Source organism: Pleurodeles waltl, chromosome 1_2, assembly GCF_031143425.1.
Source record: "Pleurodeles waltl isolate 20211129_DDA chromosome 1_2, aPleWal1.hap1.20221129, whole genome shotgun sequence".
Classification (NCBI taxonomy): domain Eukaryota; kingdom Metazoa; phylum Chordata; class Amphibia; order Caudata; family Salamandridae; genus Pleurodeles; species Pleurodeles waltl.
Window position 1 is genome coordinate 694,512,176 of NC_090437.1, and position 19,510 is coordinate 694,531,685.

At 45.6% G+C, this 19,510-nt stretch overlaps 1 protein-coding gene across 1 annotated transcript in view; it reads right to left on the bottom strand.

Moving 5' to 3' along the window:
- The window catches only part of GATB (glutamyl-tRNA amidotransferase subunit B), a 684,248-nt gene that overhangs the window by 526,591 nt on the left and 138,147 nt on the right, over window positions 1-19,510 (bottom strand). Inside the window, exon 2 of the mRNA XM_069242652.1 lies at window positions 5,932-6,082. Coding sequence (XP_069098753.1) covers window positions 5,932-6,082 — 151 coding nt within the window. The remainder of the gene's footprint in view (window positions 1-5,931; window positions 6,083-19,510) is intronic.

The window sequence follows — 19,510 nt, forward strand, 5'->3', positions numbered from 1 at the left end:
ATGGGCCCTGGGGTAGGGGGGGTCACCATCTCCCTCTGATAGATGCCAGATCTACATACTAAAGGTGGTGGTGGACAATTTAAAACAAGCATTTGCAACGCAATGGGTCTCACGTTTGCCCGAGTTAGCGCTATTAGCATTGTAAATTCCTAACTGGACTTTTCTTGCCACATAAATTGAAAAGTATAACAGTTGATATAAGCAAGCCAATTCAAAGTGGCACGGCCGCCATGAGCGTGAGAGTTAGTGGCTCTCTGCGTGAATGTCTAGAAAGGATTGCGGCTGAGATGAAAGACAAACCGAAACCGGTGGAGGGGCCATCACAAGCAGGAGAAGGAGTGGTGTGATGGCCAACAAAAATGTTCACTTAATTAAATCGCCTGGGAGGGAACTCGGCACACAAAGGAGGGACATTTCACAAAATGCACCAATAAAAATGAAGCATTTAAGAGGAGCACAACAAAGAATGAATAGCAGTAGTGGGTGTGGTTCAAAGAGCACAGAGAGATTACAACAGGCCAGAGCGCTTGCGCTCTCGACCATAAAAGAGATCAGACAGCCCTAGTCTGAATCACTGATTTTCATCACAACCTTTCCGTTCTCGTAGTCATCTCACGCTGTAAGAATCCTGAAAACTTGCAAACTTAAATAACTAAATGCAAATCTTTCTGTTCTCAGTCTGCTAAGCGGAGCATGCTGTACAGAATTACATTTCATAATCCCCTCAATATCATTCAGGATCAGTACCGGAATAACATGTTAGGTGAAGCATCTCTTCAAAATCATCTCTGAGTATAACGCTTCTCGGAAAATATTATGCCTCGTCCTCATCAGTAGCTCTCCCAGCAGCAACCCTGTAGCAAGGCAAACTCTAGAATCACACATCTAAACAGTCATAGTGTCGATCTATTCAATTCAAATCTTCATTATGACTGCCACACATAAAAGATTGCAACAAGCTACAACCTCTGTCCCCAGGCAATCTTTAAGGGCACACACTGTGCCGATCTGGCTCGGGATGAATGAGTGCACAGAAGACCGCAAAGCAGAGCTGGCATTACTGGTGGCAGTGGGAGGCTTCTAGGCACCCCCAAACCTCTGCTTCCATCTTGTGTCTTAAAGTCAAACGCCTGCACTGCCAACGGGAGATCACAGAATCTTTGAGTCATATGTCACATCGAAAAACGCGTATTAAAATTAAAAATATGGACTAGAAATGCCAAACATAAACAATAGAGCAGTGTCACCAGATAGTCTGTTGAACATGAAATAGAACCATTGTGTAAACTGACGTGCCCAGGCACCACATTTCATCCCTCAATCCAGCAGAGGAACATGACTCGGGTATGACTTTAAACAGCCTTGTAAATGATGCCAGAAGCAGAGATTTGTTCAGACAGAAAGAGTATTCTTTTACCTTTGAAGTAACACAGGCCAGGTGTTCTTAAAGAAGCTTATATTTTCAGCTGTTTTACGTGGCTCTAAAATAAGCAATCACTTTAGGCATTAGAATTATACGCATTCGTAAATTGCACGTTCAACCCAGGGATTTCTGGGCACTGAATAACATGTTTATTGTCTTCCAAATGAATTGTACTCATTTTAGCAGATTTTTATGGAGCACAAAAAACTGAGTACATCTGCCCCGATTCTTACTTGTGACTATAGGGTTAAACAGATATCCATGCGATGGATGCGTTAGAAATGGACTGTATAGCATTAAACAAATATGAATGATGAATTTGCAGCACTGAGCCCTATAAAAATATTTTACCCTTGTCTTCAAACAATCCATGTCACATCAACTCTACCTCTCTCAAAACCTGTCCTGCTACGCCCTCTTACTAACCCTGAGCTCAGCGAACCACTAGTCATGCCAAACAACCCTGAACTCCTTACTGCGCTTTCATCCCAGCTGGCAAAAAGACCAGAGAACAAAAATTCAAGACCTTCATGAAACATCCTACATCTGCTCCATCCTCAAGTGAAGGGATGGTAACGTACTACACCAACCTAACAATGCATAATATTACGCTGCATGAATCTATCACATTGGTATAAATCTACTACAGATAATGCAACTTACATACAAATATTGCCCTTTCACTGTTTCCAAATCCATGATGTGTAGGTATGTTACTCACCAAGCTTATAAGCAAGAGTAATTATCCATGTAACTTTTGCTTTGCCTCCAGGTGTATACCATACTCCCTCTCTCCGGAACTAACTCGCTACATTACTTATAAACTATATTCCCTAAATCGCACCCAGATTGCCTCGAAAAACATTTTCCTAAAACTATTGTATTCACATTTTCCATGTAAATCATACAATCTTTACCTAACATATTCCTTGAGCATCTGGGTGGACAGAAATATGTTTCTGGGGTCTGAGTAACTGTTCTGTTCTCATGAAATTGTATCAGTGTTAACTTTATTGGAAACAGCACTGGGACTGAGTAATGCACCATGTTTCCCTTATTTGCACACACACTTCCATACTATAATGAATAAGTTACTTATTTGCGGTGACGCTTTATCTGGTAGAGACTATCTACCGGCAGATGCCTTTCTTTGGAATATTCCCTCGGTGTCAGACTGGCTCTGCAAATCTTCAGCAGTACCTCTATGCACCAGTAGATGGAACCAAATGGCTCTGCGTTGGCCACACCAGATGTGAAGTGTGCTATGCTGACATAGGCACCACCCCAGGACACCGATCTCAGTTTCTATGCGACTGTTTCTGTGCCAGAAGCAGGGAGCCACGCAAAGGTGTTGTAATTAGTGTGCCAGAACTACTGGCCAACAAGGACTTTTGTAGGTGGAGAAGTTCAGTTTGCAGAATGGGGAGGATGGGAGAGCCATTAAGTAATCTGCAGCTAAACAGAGGGCCTGGTTTAGAACTCTGAGGATGGGTTACTCTGCCGAAATCTAAATCCCATAGGATGGAATGGGATTTAGATTAGGGCGACAGGGATATCCATTACCACTGTGACGGAATAACCCGTCCGCAAGTTCTAAATCAGGCCCAGAGACTCCATCAGAGAAGGAATTACTTAAAGTAAGTCATTTGTTCATCAGAAAGAGACTTCTAGCTGCAGACTGCTTAACTTAGAATAGATAACAAAGCACTCCCCCATCAGAGCAGGGGCGGCTCCTTCACAATGGAGAAGGAGATGCGCCCCCCGGCTAAAAGACAGCAGCTGAAAAATAAAACAATGTTTTGTGATCATTTTATTTTTCAGCTGCTGGCTCAGCAGGGATGGGGCTGGTCTATGGGAGAGGGGAGGAGGGGGAGTGGAGTCATTGCACTAAGTGCGCATGTAAGTTTGGCCAGCTGTCTCAGGCAAGCCAAACTGACATGCACACTTAGGTTTCTCCAACCCATCTGTGGTACACAGCCTGGTTGGAGAAACTGCAGACCCCCATGCAGTGTCTGAGCAGCAGAACAAGGTGGTCAGACTAATCCTGGCGCTGCTGTCTTGTTAGGTTTAGCATGAGAGCAGTGCCAGGATTGCATGGGGAGCCTGTGCTAGTGTCCCAGGGCCAGCTGGGACATCAACACCATCAGAAGAGGAGTGAGGCGGCAGGCAGCGTCAGGAAAAGGTAAGCTTTTTTTTTTAATTATTATTTTTGTTTATTTTCCCTGTCCTCCTCCCCGTCCCGTAGGCCCTTCCCAGCCCTCCCTTGAGATTTGCAGTTGCTGCCGCTTAACCAGAGGTGGGTCTGACAACTAACAAAGACCAAAAAGTCCTGAAGGACTGAACAGGTGTAGTGTCTGTCACACTGGACCCGACTGTCAAGGCAGTAGTGTGTAGTAAATGTTTGGCGTGAGGTGGGGCTCGCAACAGCTCCTGCAGGTGGTGAGCAGGCTCAGAGCAGTCCTCTGGTTCGAACCCCCTCTCGGGCCCCCAAGTCCCCTGGCCACCTAGAGGGACTCAGGTACTGGAAGGCAAGTGAAAATCTATGAATAGGAAGATCATCTGGCCTGGTGCAGATAGTGTGGTGGGAAGCACAATAGGCTGCATTCTCCTTTGCGTAGCACGAAGGCAGGCAGCCTTAAGCCAGTGCAGTTTGTGCTTCCCTTTGGAGCCTGTGTCCTTTCAGCAATAGCTCACTAGTGGCCCTTAGTCCCTGCACCGGATTGCTCAATGCTGTTTAGGCTAGACGAGTGAGGCCGCAAAATTGTGAATTATCAGCTATGAAATGAACTGAATGCCATATTCCTGCCATACCCGTGCACAATAGCACGTTCCTTCTTCTCACTCACCTCTTTACTTATTCACAGGCCACAGTACATTTATAGAAATCTACTGCTATCTGCTAATTACATCCCACCGGCCGCCTTACTTGATCGCCTTGTTGCTGAATAACTCGATGTTGTTCCAGTTGATTCATTGAAGCTGGATGCAGTGGTCAGTGTGGGGTTACTGTAGGAAAGCAAGCACCAGAGGGCTTAAAGAGGGCTCTTGTTTACTCAAACAGAGGTGTCTGGTGATTCTCAACATCTTGCAGGTTGCATGCTGTTGACGAATTCTGTGGCAAGGCAGTGGACTTCAGCAAAACCTTCCTCAGTTTTATGTGGGAGATCCATCTTTGAGAATGTCAGTCAATGCACATTGGCTAGCTGCCCCCACCTCCTATTCCCCCTGGAGACTGAGAACAGGAATAAGACCTAGGTCTTGGTCACGTTGGAACCCCAGCAAAGGCTTCACAGCTCCCCAAGACAACCCAAGAATTAAGCACCAAAGCCCAAGGGGTCACCTCATAAGAAGCCAAAAAATCTCTAGGGGAATTATATTTGACTGTAAACAACAGCCTAAACCCGCTAGCCTTCCCAGAGTGAGAAATAAACAACATTTAAAATGGAACATGACGGGGGAGTATCCAAGTACCAACAATCCTCAGCTTTTTTAAAGCTCTATTGGCTACCCCCCAGGGATAACATAACAGGAAAGGAGCACATAAGAAAAGGAACCAACAAGACCCCAGGCAGGGGGGCAATAACAGTAAAGGTGTAAATGGCACCCAACCCTAACCTGAAAGTCAAGCAAACAGTACCGGCTGGGCAGGATGGACCAGCAGGAGGATATCATGATACTCTAAGTTCCCCCACTGCAAGTGCTGAAATAGAGCCCATCGGCCACTGGACAGGCACAAGCCTGTGCACTAAATCAATCCAGAAAGCACTGTGACGGGCTCCACAGGATTAAAAACCTATCATCGTTAAAACATCGAAAATCTATTTAAAAAATGACAGATAGCTCTTCTGCATCTGCACTAATGGCACAGAAAGAAAGAAACTGAAGTCAGTGTGATGGGGTGGCGCCTGTATAGACACCGTGCACTTCACATCCGGCACAGACGAGGCTGAGTCGTTCGGGCCCAACCTACTGGTACGGAGAAGTAACGCTCAAGATTTCTGGATCCAGTCTGAGGCCTGGGGAATATTCAAAGGTAAGGAAGATGCAGCCAGAAGTCTCTATCAGATACACATATGATGTATCTCCAAACACATTACTAACACATCCAACTACAAGTCTTACAAATGTCTGTTCGAATTTCCCTTGCACTGACAAAATGAAACCTTTACACTATATACCAAAGGTTTGTGGCTGCTTCCTATTTTACAGCTTTGTGGGTGCATGGACTGTTCTCTTTACTGAAGGTGTGCTAGCACGACATACTAATTTAGAATACTAAAGCAATAACTTGCTAGGGTTGCACACTGTTGGATTTTGCCACCTTCATGTGCAATGGCTACCACAGCTATTTACATAGTACTGCCAGTTTTTGAGGTTCCTAATTGCACCCTTTTTAACTAAGCAAACCATGCTTTCAAGGAACAGACAGTTACTTGACTAAACAGGGCAATCCCTTAAAATGCAGAAGTAATCTGCGTATAACTGAAATTAAATGAAAGCCAACTTACTGGTAAAGTTCCAGGCAATGAAGCGTCAAAAAAAGAAACCAACGAATTAGGTGGTGCTGCAAACTGAACTTGGGCCCGGGAGAACAGCTTCGAATTTGAAGAGATCTGTGCGTGGATTTCCAAACCGACCACTGCTTTCCATGGTACTGCACTGGACAAGAGGAAACAAAAGCACTCATTGTAACTGTGTTTTATATTTGTCAAAACACACGTTTATTAAATGTGCCCCAATTTTTGTTTAAGGAAAGTAAAAAGAAGTTGTATTTTGACAAGGGACATTTGAGACTAACATAAATGTTAACAGGATTAGTTTAACGCCATGTTAGTGAGGTTGATAAAGTACCACATATCTCGCCTGTTAATGACCTGCCCTGGAGGTAGACACATCAAGGAGGCCGGCCAAACATCACCTTATACACTTATGCCCCGGTTATTATGAAAAAAAGACCTTGGCAATGCGCAAACGCTTGGTGCACGGTCATGCAGTGAGCAGGAAATCAGTAGTCCAGACATACATTCTTCGGACCTCTTGGAAGAGTCATGGCATCCCTGGGTCATTAATACAGTGTCATTCCTTAGGGCTGTAGCACGCTACAATGCATGCAATTATCGCACATTTTTGGTCACCACTAGGTAGCTACAGCTAGGACCTAGTTTCTATAGAAAAAGCTGTTTGTTACTCTCCTATATCTTTGGCACCGCTTGACGAATCTTCACAAAATTTTAACAAAAAATTTGACAGTCACGTCAGCTGCTCTCTGGAAAGTTTCAGAGTGATCTGTCAAGTGGGGGCCGAGATAAAAGGGGGAGGAGGGGTTGAAAAAAAGGAGTGCTTCCAATGTTAATACCCAAAGGAAATTTTGAACAGTGATAGCACTTGAACCACTGGAAGGAATTACACCAAATTTGGCAGAAAGGTAGCTCTTGGTCCGGAAAGAGCCCTTTTTGTTGTTTGGTTTAAGTCCGTTCAGTAGTTTGAGAAATTAAAGGAAATCCAAATTTGTATATCTGGGAATTTGAAGGATTCGCGACACCTCCCGATCTCATGCAGAGATCTGATTGGCTGCCAACACTTCAACAAGGAAGTGTTGGCAGCCATGTTGGGACTAGTCCCAAAAAAATATATATAAAAAAAAAGAAAAGGGGCTAGGGTACGGACACCCTTACCCCTTTTTTTTTTTTTTAAGATCTCTTTTATTGCTTTATAATTGCATGAACGCATACAAAACAAATAACTTCCCATCTTTTGTAACTCCCCCTCCCCCTCCCCTTTCGCACTTCCCATCAATTATACAGAGGTATTTGTTCGGTTCACAAATGAATCACTTATTTGGTCTCTTGTACGATCTTCAACAGGAATGTCTCGAACAATTATACATGATCTGTTTCTGATAAATCTGCCTCCGCATCAGAGTTAGAAGTGTCAGGTGTTCTAAAATTCGCCAGTATCATGTTCCAGTGCTGAGCATTGTCTCTAGTTCCTAGGCCCCTGAGTGTTTCCCTTAGTAATACTGTCCCTTCAGTTTCCGCCCACTTGATTAATGCATTTCTCCAACGATTTATCTGTGGACCCTTCGGATCATTCCAGTGTGAAGTTATTTCTCTCCTTGCAAGTATCAAAGCCAGGTCTATGAATCTGTTTGTGATTTTATGCTTGCTGGGTCGAGGGAAATCTCCCAAAACCGCCACCATGGCTGATCGGGATAATTTTCTGCCCGTGCAAGTGGAGAGTGCTTCAAATATCCCCATCCAGTAGTCCCCAATTAGTGGGCAACTCCAGAGCATGTGCAACAACCCTGCTGCTAGTTCTGCACATCGGGGGCAGCTGGCATTTTCTACACCATAAATCTTTGATATCATACAGGGGGTTAAGTAAGCTCTGTGATAAACATATATGTTTATTAATTTAAACCTGGCATTTATGGAAACTGTATATATGTGTGTGGTTATTCTGGTCCACTGTGTGTCATCTATTGTAACATCCAGTTCCCCCTGCCATTTGGTCTTAAGTTTATTTAAGGGAAGACATATGCTAGTTAGTAGAGATGTATATATCCCTGAAATCAACTTCCCTTGGTCTCCTATAGTGCATATTTGGTCACAGGTGTTATGTCTGGGGGGCTCTTCTAGTCCTGTACCCCATTGTCTACGAAGAGTCCTAGCAATTGCGTTAAAGGTTAGGAACAGCCCTGGTGGTATCTGGAACCTTTCCTGCAGCTCTGCATAAGTGCACAGTTTCCCGTTATTATATAGAGCCCCTATGGTGTCGATCTGAAGTGCCATGAATTGGGTGATACCCCTTATTACATGATTACCTGTGACGGTTCCTATACAGATTATGGGGGCCTCTGGCGAGTACGGTGTTCTAGTGTGTGTTCGTTTTAGGTATTGTTCCCAGCAGTGACGTGATTCTTCCCATTCTATCGGAAGTGTTTTATTCTGTTTCTTGGGGTTTAGTAGAATGCCCAGAATTCTATCACGGGGGCAGTGGAGAGGGGTTCTCAGTGCTTCCCCCACTGGGGGTGCCCTGATGAATCGCGCCAGCCATTGGAGTTGGCTCGCCCAATAGTATAATTCAAAGTCAGGAACAGCCAGACCACCCTCTGCTGTTGTTCTCTGGAGGGTGCGCAATGCTATCCTTTGTCTGTTGGTTCCTCATATAAATCCTGTAATCAAGGACGAAATTGTTTTAAATACCACCCTCGGTATAATGAGTGGGATGGTTACAAAATAATATAACATTCTAGGTAACACTATCATCTTAATCAGTGCAACTCTCCCAGTAACCGCTAGCGGGAGTGTCTGCCAGAATATCATGCTGTTTTTGATACTCCTAATTGTGCTCTGAATGTTCCCTTCTAGTAAATCCTCAGCGGAGTGATAGATATTGAGCCCTAAATATTTGAATGTGGACGGGGACCACGGAAGACCCCGATTGTCCATTGGTTCTTCGATACCCCTAGCAGCTGGAAAAATGGACGACTTCCCCCAGTTTATCCGGAGTCCAGATGCGGCTCCAAAGTTGTCTAACATTGTCATTGCTCCTGGTAAATCGGTCTCTGCGTTCCGGAGGAAAAGTAACATGTCATCCGCATAGAGAGCAATATGATGCGTCCAAGCATTGATTGTAATGCCTTCGTAGAATCTCTGGGACCTAGCTGATTGGACGAGAGGTTCAACTGCCAATGCAAAAAGCAAAGGTGAAAGCGGGCATCCCTGTCTTGTACCCCTACCTATGGCAAAGGAAGGGGATATTGTACGGCCAGTGCGTACTCTCGCTGTGGGGTTTGTGTAGAGAAGCCTCGTCCATTTGACAAATCCTTCTCCTAGTCCTAGCTGCAGCATCACTCGTTCTAGGTAGTCCCATCGTAGGCTATCAAAAGCCTTCTCGACATCTATCGAGATGATTACTGCTCTATTTGCGTCAGGGGGTAGGGCATGAAGGAGTGAGATCAATCGACGGATATTTTGGGCAGTGCTTCTCTTTGGGATGAATCCCGATTGGTCCTGATGGATTAATGAGGACATATATGGTAGAAGTCTATTAGCTAGTACCCTGCTTAGTATTTTATAATCTAAGTTCAACATTGATAGTGGGCGGTATGATCGAACTTCTGTGGGGGGTTTGGTAGGTTTCAGAAGGGGAATCATTATTGCCTCTGTAGTGGAAGGAGGTAAGCTGTTGTTATTCCATGCCTCTGCATATAAGATGCTGAGCTGGGAGGTTAATGAGTCCTGATATGTAAGGTAGAGGGAGACCATCTGCTCCTGGTACCTTGCCCCTTGCCATACTCTGGATTGCAGCCTTATTTCTGTAAGTGATATGGGAGTCGCCAGGGCTATTCTATCTTCCCCTTTCAATGCTGGGAGGTTGAGGTTCCCCAGATCTTGTAATTGAGCGTCGCTGAGTATTTCGGAGGGAGGCGCATACAGCTCTGAGTAATATTTAAGAAAGGTGGTATTGATCTCCTTCTGTCCATATACTTTTATACCCGGGGTGGTCTCCAACTCCACCACTATGGTTTGAAGTTGGGGCAGTTTGGCCAGCCATGCCAGTAGGGCGCCTGCTCTGTCGCCCTCTGTATGTTGCTTCTCCAAGTATTGTTTGTAATCGAAACATGACAATCTAGTGTTAATTTATATTATTCTAGTCCTTGTCTCTTCTAGTTGTGTTGAGAGGTCGGGTTGTGATGGGTGCTTACGTTCGAGTTCCCTAAGGGAGTTCTCGAGATCAGTTAGTTCTGTCTCTAGCACTTTCCGTACTCCCACAGTAGTACTAATACAATATCCCCTGATCACTGTTTTAAAGGATTCCCATTCGACAGATCTGGATGAGGCAGTTCCAGCATTGTTCTTGAAGAATTCCGTAATCTGCGTGCCCAGTTGGGTTCTAAAAGCTTTGTCTTCAAGTGACTCTGCTCTCAGGCGCCAAGTGGGAATCAAAGGTCTTTCGCCGCACCAGGCCAAAGAGATCAATAAGGGATTATGATCTGAGATGGTGCGGCCAAGATACTTGGCCTTCGCCACCACAGATTGCACCTCTGGAGATGCCAGAACGGTGTCCAGTCGTACATGCAGGTCGTGAACTGCTGAATAAAAAGAGTATTCTCTATTAAGTTTGCGCCAACAATCCGTTAATTGCCAGTGTTTTTGCCACTGCTGGAAGTGCAGTGCTGTTTTATGAGTTACGGATTGTGACAATGGTGGGTGCGATCTATCCATTGCGGTGTCCACTACACAATTAAAGTCTCCTCCTATTAATGTAGTGCTAGTGAGAAGTGTGCTCATGGTCAGTGATAATCTTTCTAGGAATTTTCCCTGTTCGTGATTTGGGGCATATAGTCCCGCAAGAGTTATCTCTCTCCCGTCCAATCTACCAGATATTACTACGTATCTCCCCTCAGTGTCGATCAAGGTATGAAGAACCTGTAATGGAACGCCTGGTCTGATCCATATCAACACTCCCCTCGCAAATGCTGAGTGGTTAGTGGAGAATATTTGTCCCCTCCAGCGCTTTTTCAAGGCCTTGGTCTCCTGCTCCAACAAGTGAGTTTCTTGTAAGATAGCTATGTGCACTCCCCTTCGTTTAAGAAAGCTGTGAACTTTGTACCTCTTGGACATGTTATTTAGGCCCCTGACATTCCATGTGATTATCTTGTATTCTGTGGTCATAATTTAGGGAGGGGTGTGGAGACGGTCCGCTAACACCGCTCTATTACTACTACTGGACAAACCTATTGAGTCTCGTAATCTAAGGTGTGAACCGTTTGGGCTGTGAGATAGATGTGCCTGATAAACCCTGAAGAAAACACAACCAGAATCAAACCCCCTTTGTAACTCCCTCTCCCCAGGACCGGTACCTACAACTCTCCCCGTCCAAACCATTACAACTATTGTAATCCTAATTATCAACCTATTGGAGGGAGGCGTGCCAGAGACCAAGAGGCAGCGTCCCGGACTCTCCCCCAGGCCCGATTATATGTAATGTGCCGGTTAAGAAATGACATCTAGGTTCCTTTAGCTCTATATTTACGGTTGGGTCTTATCAATGTCCCTAACAGATTGAGATTCCCCCACAATTGTCCGCTCACTTGCCAACTTGTTCTTTTAGCGAGGTCAGATAATCTCGTCTGCCGTTCCTGGGGTGATCAAGGGCAAGCCGACGAGAGTGTCCTGGCAGGATATTGAGGACTGTTCGCAGTTTGAGTCAACGTCTGATGTAGCATCTGGGGTCCGGCGTGTGTGGAAGTCTCCCCCGCTTAATGCTGCTGCTGTTTCCACCGCATCACGCATCTCCTGTTGTGATTGACATTTCGATCGATCTGTGGTCTTTTTCCGGGATCTGCTACGTTTCTTCCCGGGGTTTCAAAATGTCCGGTCGCAAGTTGCTCTGCAGTGGATATTCAGCGATTCAAGCCATTCCATCGCCAGCTGAGGTGTGAGAAAAAAATGGGTTCTGCTATCGTATTCCACTCGGAGTTTTGCCGGAAAAAGCATGGCATATTTTATACCATGCTCTCGCATGGTTCGTTTTACTGCGATGTAGGATGCCCTTAGCGCCTGTGTTTCTCTCGTAAAGTCTGGGAATATCATAACCTTTTGGCCATCCAATTGAATCTCACCTAGCTGGCGGGATTGTGATAGAGACTACGTACTATCTTTGTGGTGGAGTAATCTAGCGATTATTGGCCGTGGCCTGACTCCTGGTGGGGGTGGTCCACCAGGGATCCTGTGGGCACGTTCCACCGCAAAGAATGGTGAGAAGCCTTCTGATGCTATCGTGTCTCTGAGCCACTGTTCTAGGAATAATTCTATATTAGCTGCGGAGGCCTCTGCCCCCTCCGGAACCCCCACTAATCTGATGTTGTTCCGTCGGGTTTGGTTTTCTGCATCCTCTGCCCTCGCCTCCAATGTTTTCAGCCGGGTGGTCAGGTCTTTGATTTCTGAGGATGAGCCTTTGTGCTCCGCTAATACTCCTGTCAACGTGGTCTCGTGCAAACCCACCGTTTCTTTTAATTTACAGTGGTCGTCTCGCAAAAGGGAAAGATCTGTGGTGAGATTATCGATTTTACGCTCAAGCGCTTCCCGGGAATCTTTAATAGCCAGTAGCACAGTGTCCAGTGTTGTTTCTTGTTGTTCGTGCCCCGTTTGCGATTCTCTGGTTGGCGTTGGGGGTGGATTCTCAGTGTGCGGGGAGTCCCCCGCTGGTGATTTGTCTTGCTTTTTTGGTTTTAGCATTGTAACAGGTCTCAGACGCTTCTCTTCACTTTTTGAGATCTTAGGTTGTTATTATGGCAGTATCTAAGCTTTGGGCCTGGATTGTGGCCCGAGGGCGCTGCCCTACACTGTATTCGCTGATGTTCCGTACTGTTGCTCTCGTCGTTAGTGGCAAAAGTGACTGAGTCCTTTGCACTCTTCAATGGATCGAGGGCCGCGGCTGTAGCTGATTTCCTGCTTCGTGGCAGCCGCGAACTTGTCATGGGGACTTTTTTTTTTTTTTTGGGGGGGCGATCTCTACCCCAAAGTGGAGCGCCGCGGTTCCTACTTGTGCTGTATATTCTCCGATCGCTTCTCTACAATTTTTAAGACCTCCGGTCGTTATTATGGCAGGATTTAAGCTTCGGGCCTGGATTGTGGCTTGAGGGCGCCACCTTACTCGCATTCGCTGATGTTCCGCTTCGTAATGTAGTTCTCGCCGTTCGTGGTGAAGGTGTCTGAGCCCCTTGTATTCCTCGATGGATGGCGTGAAGGTCCCCACCTCCACGAGCCCCTCGTGTCCTCACAACCGAGGGCCGCGGCCGCAGCGAGCTCTCTGTTCTGTTGCGGCTGCTATTTTGGGTTGCGGCAGCCACGAAGTTTTCGGGGGGAGCTTTCCGGGTGATCTCTGCTCCAGGGTGGGGCGCCGCGGCTCCTACTTGTGCTGTATATTCTCCGATCGCTTCTCTTCAATCCCCAAGACCTCCGGTCGTCACTATGGCAGGTTTTAAACTTCGGCCTGGATTGTGGTCCATAGGCCCCACGCTATGCCGCTTTCGCTGATATTCCGCTTCATACTGTTGCTCTCGCCGTTTGTGGTGAAGGTGTCTGAGCCCCTCGTATCCACCAACAAATGATGTGGGGGCCCTCACCTCCACGGGACCTTCGTACCTTCTCAGCCGCGGACTGCGGCTGCAGCGGGTTCACTGCTCTGTCGCGGCCGCCATTTTAGGTCACGGCAGCCGCGGAGTTGTCGGGGGGAGTTTTCTTGGTAAACTCTGCCCCAAAATGTATCGCCTCGGTCTCTACTTGTGCTGTATAGTCTCCGATCACTTCTCTTCAACTTTTAAGACCTCCGGTAGTTATTATGGCAGGATTTAAGCTTCGGGCCTGGATTGTGGTCCAAGAGCGCCGCACTACGGGTGCAGCTCCATTGGTCCCAGGCCACGCCCCCCGGACACCCTTACCCCTTAGCTCTGGTGGTGGGTTCCCAGAGGGGATCCCCCCCAAAAAAAAAAAATGTAAGTAGAACCCATGCAATTCACAGTTGCTTCCCGCCCCATGCCAGCGCTGTCACTGGACTGCAATGTCCTTAAAAAAGGTCTAGTCAGAGGCATCAGGATATTAATAAAGAGATAGATCAATTACTGTCAGGAGGGCAGTCCGAGGTTACAACATTTTCTTAAAGTGCTCACCCTAATAATGAAGGCTTTGCATTAATGAACCATAAATACAAGTTTGAACAGGATTAACATATGAACACAAATGGCTGTGGAGCACCTGGCATGTGAGGCCCGAACGGGAGCCGTGTGCCGATGCCTCGAGACTGGAGGTTATACCCATCATATTGCGCTGTACGCGGATGACCTGCTTCTTTTCCTCCGGGATGACCTGAACGATCTGAGGGGAGCCCGCGGTAGGTTGAACCGCTATTGATCCCTATCGGGACTTAGGGTTAACTGGCGCAAACATTGCCTGTTCCCAGTGCAAACCCTGAGGCAACCCCTGGAGGACTTGGGACCCTTGTTATGGGAGTCTGATTCCTTTCAATATTTAGGGGTCTGGGTATACCATAACCCTGATGACCTAACAGAGAGAAATATAGGCAGGGCAATTAGAATCCTTAAGACCAGTATCCCCTTTTGTGTGACACTGCCACTCTCGACAGTGGGCAAAGTGGCACTACTGAAAATGGTAGGTCTGCCCCACCTACTATACTATTTCACAAAGCTCCCGGTCTGGACTCCTACCTCCAATTTTCGTGATATAGATAAGACAGTAAAGAGTTTCATCTGGGGTTCGGGCTTACGTAGACTAGCCTTAGCTAGCCTACAATGCCCAGTGACAGAGGGGGGCTGGCGGTCCTGGACTTATTGGCTTATTACTTAATAGCACATATGTAAGGGCTCATGCAGTGGGTGGCAAGCAGACAGTCGTTAGGCAGGGATATTCCCCTGTTTGCTCTGGAGGTAAACAGGTTGGCCAGAGCTCCGCTTAGCCTTTCGTCCCCTGGAACTATAGACACCACAGAGTTCCAAATCGTACAGCGCTGCGGGGCTCCCAGCCTTCACAAGTCATGTATCCGGATCCCATACTCCCCGGATGTTCCACACAGATTCCTTGAGGAATCACCTCCCAGGAGGACTTGGGGCAGACTGGCAGCAAGTGAAGGTGACCACAGTAGGAGTTCTCTTTGAAGAAGCCGCCAGGTGCAGCTTACTACCAGCATCAGGGACGTATAAATTGATAACATGCCTCTACAGATACTACCAAGGGGATATCATGGCCCCTCTGACAACGCTGAAAGGCAGGTGGGAGGCAGATCTTGATAAGGTCATAGGTGATAGGGACTGAGAGGATATCTTATACACTGCCACTAAATTACCAGAAATGCCAAATTTAAGCTCATTAACCTTTTTAATCCTATACCGGACTTATCTCAGACCTGGGAAACTCAATAGATACTTCCCACTAGCAGAAGCTGAATGTCCACAATGTGGAGAGGTAGGAGCAGAGTTTTATCATATGTTTTGGGGCTGCCCAGAATTGGTTGCTTATTGGAAGGGCATCACAGAGACACTGACTGCTAGCATAGAGCAGGAGGTCCCTTGGGTAGCGAAGCAATGTCTCTTGTGCAGTTTCCCACACACAGCTAAGAATAAACTTACCATCCGCTTCCAAGACCTAACTTTTGTCCTTGTCAAAAGGGAAATAGCTAGAAACTGGAAGAACCCGAGAGGCCCTAACTTATATACATAGTGAACAGAATTTAGAAAAACGGTGGACCACAAGGTGGAGGTGCAACTCTAGGATGCGAGGAGGGAAAAGGGCTCCATTGAGGCGGCACAAGCGTGGGAGACCCTACTAGACTCCTTACGGGATCCGGAGGACCAGACACCTGGTGGTAACTAAAGGACTTCCCTTAGCAGCCCAAATGGCCTCACTCTTGGGGATATACTCCGGATTGTCACCACTTACTGTAAGATGAGCCTATAACTATCGCTCAACTGCCTACACCTACCAGAAGTGATATCAGGTCAGCCCCATCATTTGATGCATGACAGGGGCAGCCAGGGGGTTCATGGGGAATGTTAGTTGTGTGTTTAAGAGTGTCCGAAATGCAGTACTTCTGATATTTGAACATTGCAAAATGTTGGATTTATCATAACTGATGACTGTGGTTAAATAAGGATCCTGCAGACTGACCACTCAGGACATGTTTATCAATGCTAACACTGTGGAATGCATGCAAAACTAAACTAGCATTATGTATTGCAGCCGGATAGCATGAAAATGCAATAAAGTTTGTTGACAAAAATATGGACACAAATATTACCTTAACTGCAGACAATGTCCTTTTCTGATCCATAATGTGGTACTGTAAACTGGCAACCAAAGAGTTCGTACTGCAGGGGGCTGGGCCTTCTTGTCCAAAGGGCAAAACAACATGAAACCTTGTTGTCTTTGACCCCAAACAATATGTCCTGGGTGTTGGACTATAGTAATTCAACCCCCTTGTGGTCCACCACCCACACCGACACTCCTCCTCTCTTATCATCACCCTCATCATAGCCACCACCATAGCCCTCATTGGATGCACGCCTTGTTGTACCCCTCGCCAAACGGGGCTTACACCACAACCCCTCCATCACCCACCACCACATTTTTCTTTACTTGGATTATGCATTTTGGACCTAGGAATTTATATTTTCCTTAGGGAGACCACACAGGATTCTTTATGATACCGCATTTTCTACACTTCATTCACAACTACGTACCCCATGTCTGTCATCAAATTGTCTCTTGTTATTCTGCTGGTGAAGTCGGACAGCCTGGGTGTCAATTTTCTGTGTCTGTTTCCTAAAATCCAACTAAGAAGGGTTTAAGTTACGGCCCGCTAATCTGCCAACTTTAGGCATATAAAAGGACACTTCTTGGTGACCAAATTTTGCGTATTTAAATGTGCCCAGAACTTTTCCCGGAGTACCTCTCTCAAAGGGACTCAATCTTCACAACAGTCTGAGAACAAGGCTTGACCAAATGATTCATGCTCTCCACCAAGCCATTTGCCTGGGGAGAATTTAAGGGTGTGCAGTAGTGGTTAGTGGCAAGGTCATACAGAAACTTTCTAATTTCAAGAAGGGCAAATTGCACTCCATTATCTTTTATGATGGTCTTAGGCACAGCTTCAAAAACAAGTAAAAACTCAATTGCATGCTTCATTGTAAGAGAATCCACACAACTTGCTGTGACCCACTTTGAGGTGTAGTCTACCAGGACCAATACAAATCGCTTGGAAGAAGGTAACAACTTAAATGGGCCCACAATGTCCAGCCCTAACTTGCTCCACAGTTCAGACGATCTAGCCTTATCACTCCCAGCTCATTAGATACATTCTATAATCATCCCTTTAACTTGCCTGCCCACCCCAGGCCACCAATAACATTCGCTTACTCTTGACTTAGATTTCTCCCAGATGCCCCTTGTGAGCCAGGTCAACAATGTTTCCCCATAGGTCAGACGGTGGAAGTATACCCTCCCCTCGATACAGCTCCCCATTGAGAATGCATAACTCATCCTCGGCTCCCCAGAAAGGTTTGGCTTCCTCAGAATTGTTCTTGAAACCAGGTCATCCAGTCACCACATACTGCTTCCTCACTCCATCACTTTCAGCTTCAACCTCCCACTCAGTTTTATTTATGGCTGTCTCCTTGACCCACCAGATCTTGAGATCGACCACATCCAGTCCACAATCTCTTTCTACTGGTAACCTGAACAAACAATCTGTCAGTAAGTTGTTAGCTCCAGGCACGTGTTCTACATGGCAATTGAACTCAAGCAAACCTTCCACCCACCTCTTTATGCGGGGTGTGGTATTATCAATATTCCTGGACCCCAAATAGCTGAATTAAAGGCTTGTGGTCCGTTCTTAGGACAAATGATAAGACTCACAAGAAATATTTGAAAGGATGCACAGCCCCACATTCAATGATAGAGTATCACTCCTCTGCACCTCACAGAGAGCAAGAGGCAAAGGCAACAACTCTCTACTCTCCATCCACCTTCTGGGATAATATGCCACTGCACTGCTGTGTGATAGGTCTTCTTAGAGCGGTCAAAATGCCCCAAAGTAGGCATTTTGGCTATGCTTTCCTTAACCACACCAAATGCCTTCACACAATCTTTCAACCATTCAAAATATGCTCTCTTCTTAAGGACTAGCCTAATCAGTTGGATCACACTGGCAAAAATGGGAATAAATTTAGCATAATGCTCTACGGGCCCCATGAACAATCTGACTTGATCCTTGTTGATACGACTGAGTCCATTCAAATAGATATTACCAGTTCCAACTTAGGACTTATCCCACTCCCTGAAATTGTGTGTCCTAAATAAGAGACAGAACTGGCCCCAAATGTACATTTTTCTCTCTTAAGTAAGAGGCCACTGTCTCTGAGTCTTGCCAGAACCTGCCACAGTACAATATCTAAGTCTGTGTGTCCTTCCCATCTTCCAATATACCAAGATGTTATCTTGGAAGAACATCATAAAATCAATTCTTTAAGCACCATTGTCATAAGTCTTTGGAAACAAGCGGCAGCCGAGGCCAGCCCAAAAGGCAGCCTCACAAATCTAAAAGCCCCAAGAGGTGTCATGAAAGATGTTAGTGCCTTCAAATCCTCATGCAGTGGTCCATGATCAGGCCTCGAAAAATAATTAAAATGTTATTAGACCTGCAGGTCGAGTAGCTTGAATAACCTACACGACCTAACTGTAATGTACTTGACCCGGAAACAGGTCTCAAATTGTGTGATCCTAGGCAAATATTGTATTTTACAGTCCCCTTTTTCTTCATTCTCACATATGAGGGCACCTTCAAATATGTGAATTCAGCATTTATGTTGTAAAAGAAAATCCTCTTTTGTTTGATTAAATACACTAAACATTTGCTCCATGTATATAAAATCTAGCCTACATTTAGGTTAGACATGATCCATGCATTGCCTCTTAGTTTACTAATAGCTTTGCCATCAGGGCAGGAGTGTTTCTCAGTTTATGTATAAACACTCACTCTTAATAAATATATTACTAAAGCATGATGTGGTAGGGCACTGTCTTTTACAGACAGTACATTTCTAAGAAATGTCAAAAACCTTCCCACTAACTTGCAGCTTTATTTTTAATACACTAAATAGTTTTATCAGTAATCTCTGAAATTGGGTTTCAGAAAGTATTTATCATTTGCACATCACCAAATAAAGTGTTCTGACTTTTTTTTTTGATCCTATTAAAATATCACATCACACAGAAGTACAAAAAAGGGTCTTTCATAGCTACTGAAATATATTTTGAAATGTTTATAAAGTTGACTTAGTTATATAAATGTTGTGTGTCAGGAAAAACCTGTCACCAAAAGCCTTTCATTTCACATAGGTCAGACAGTTCACCTTACAAAATCCTGGAACTCTGCAGTCACAAGAAAGAGTATTTGCATTGCAAGAAGACAACCGGACTTTTGACCTCTGTCTCTGAACCAGAGCAAATGTGACAAGAATGAGACTTAAAGGCATCTTAATTGCTAATTCAGTTCCTGACTGAACAG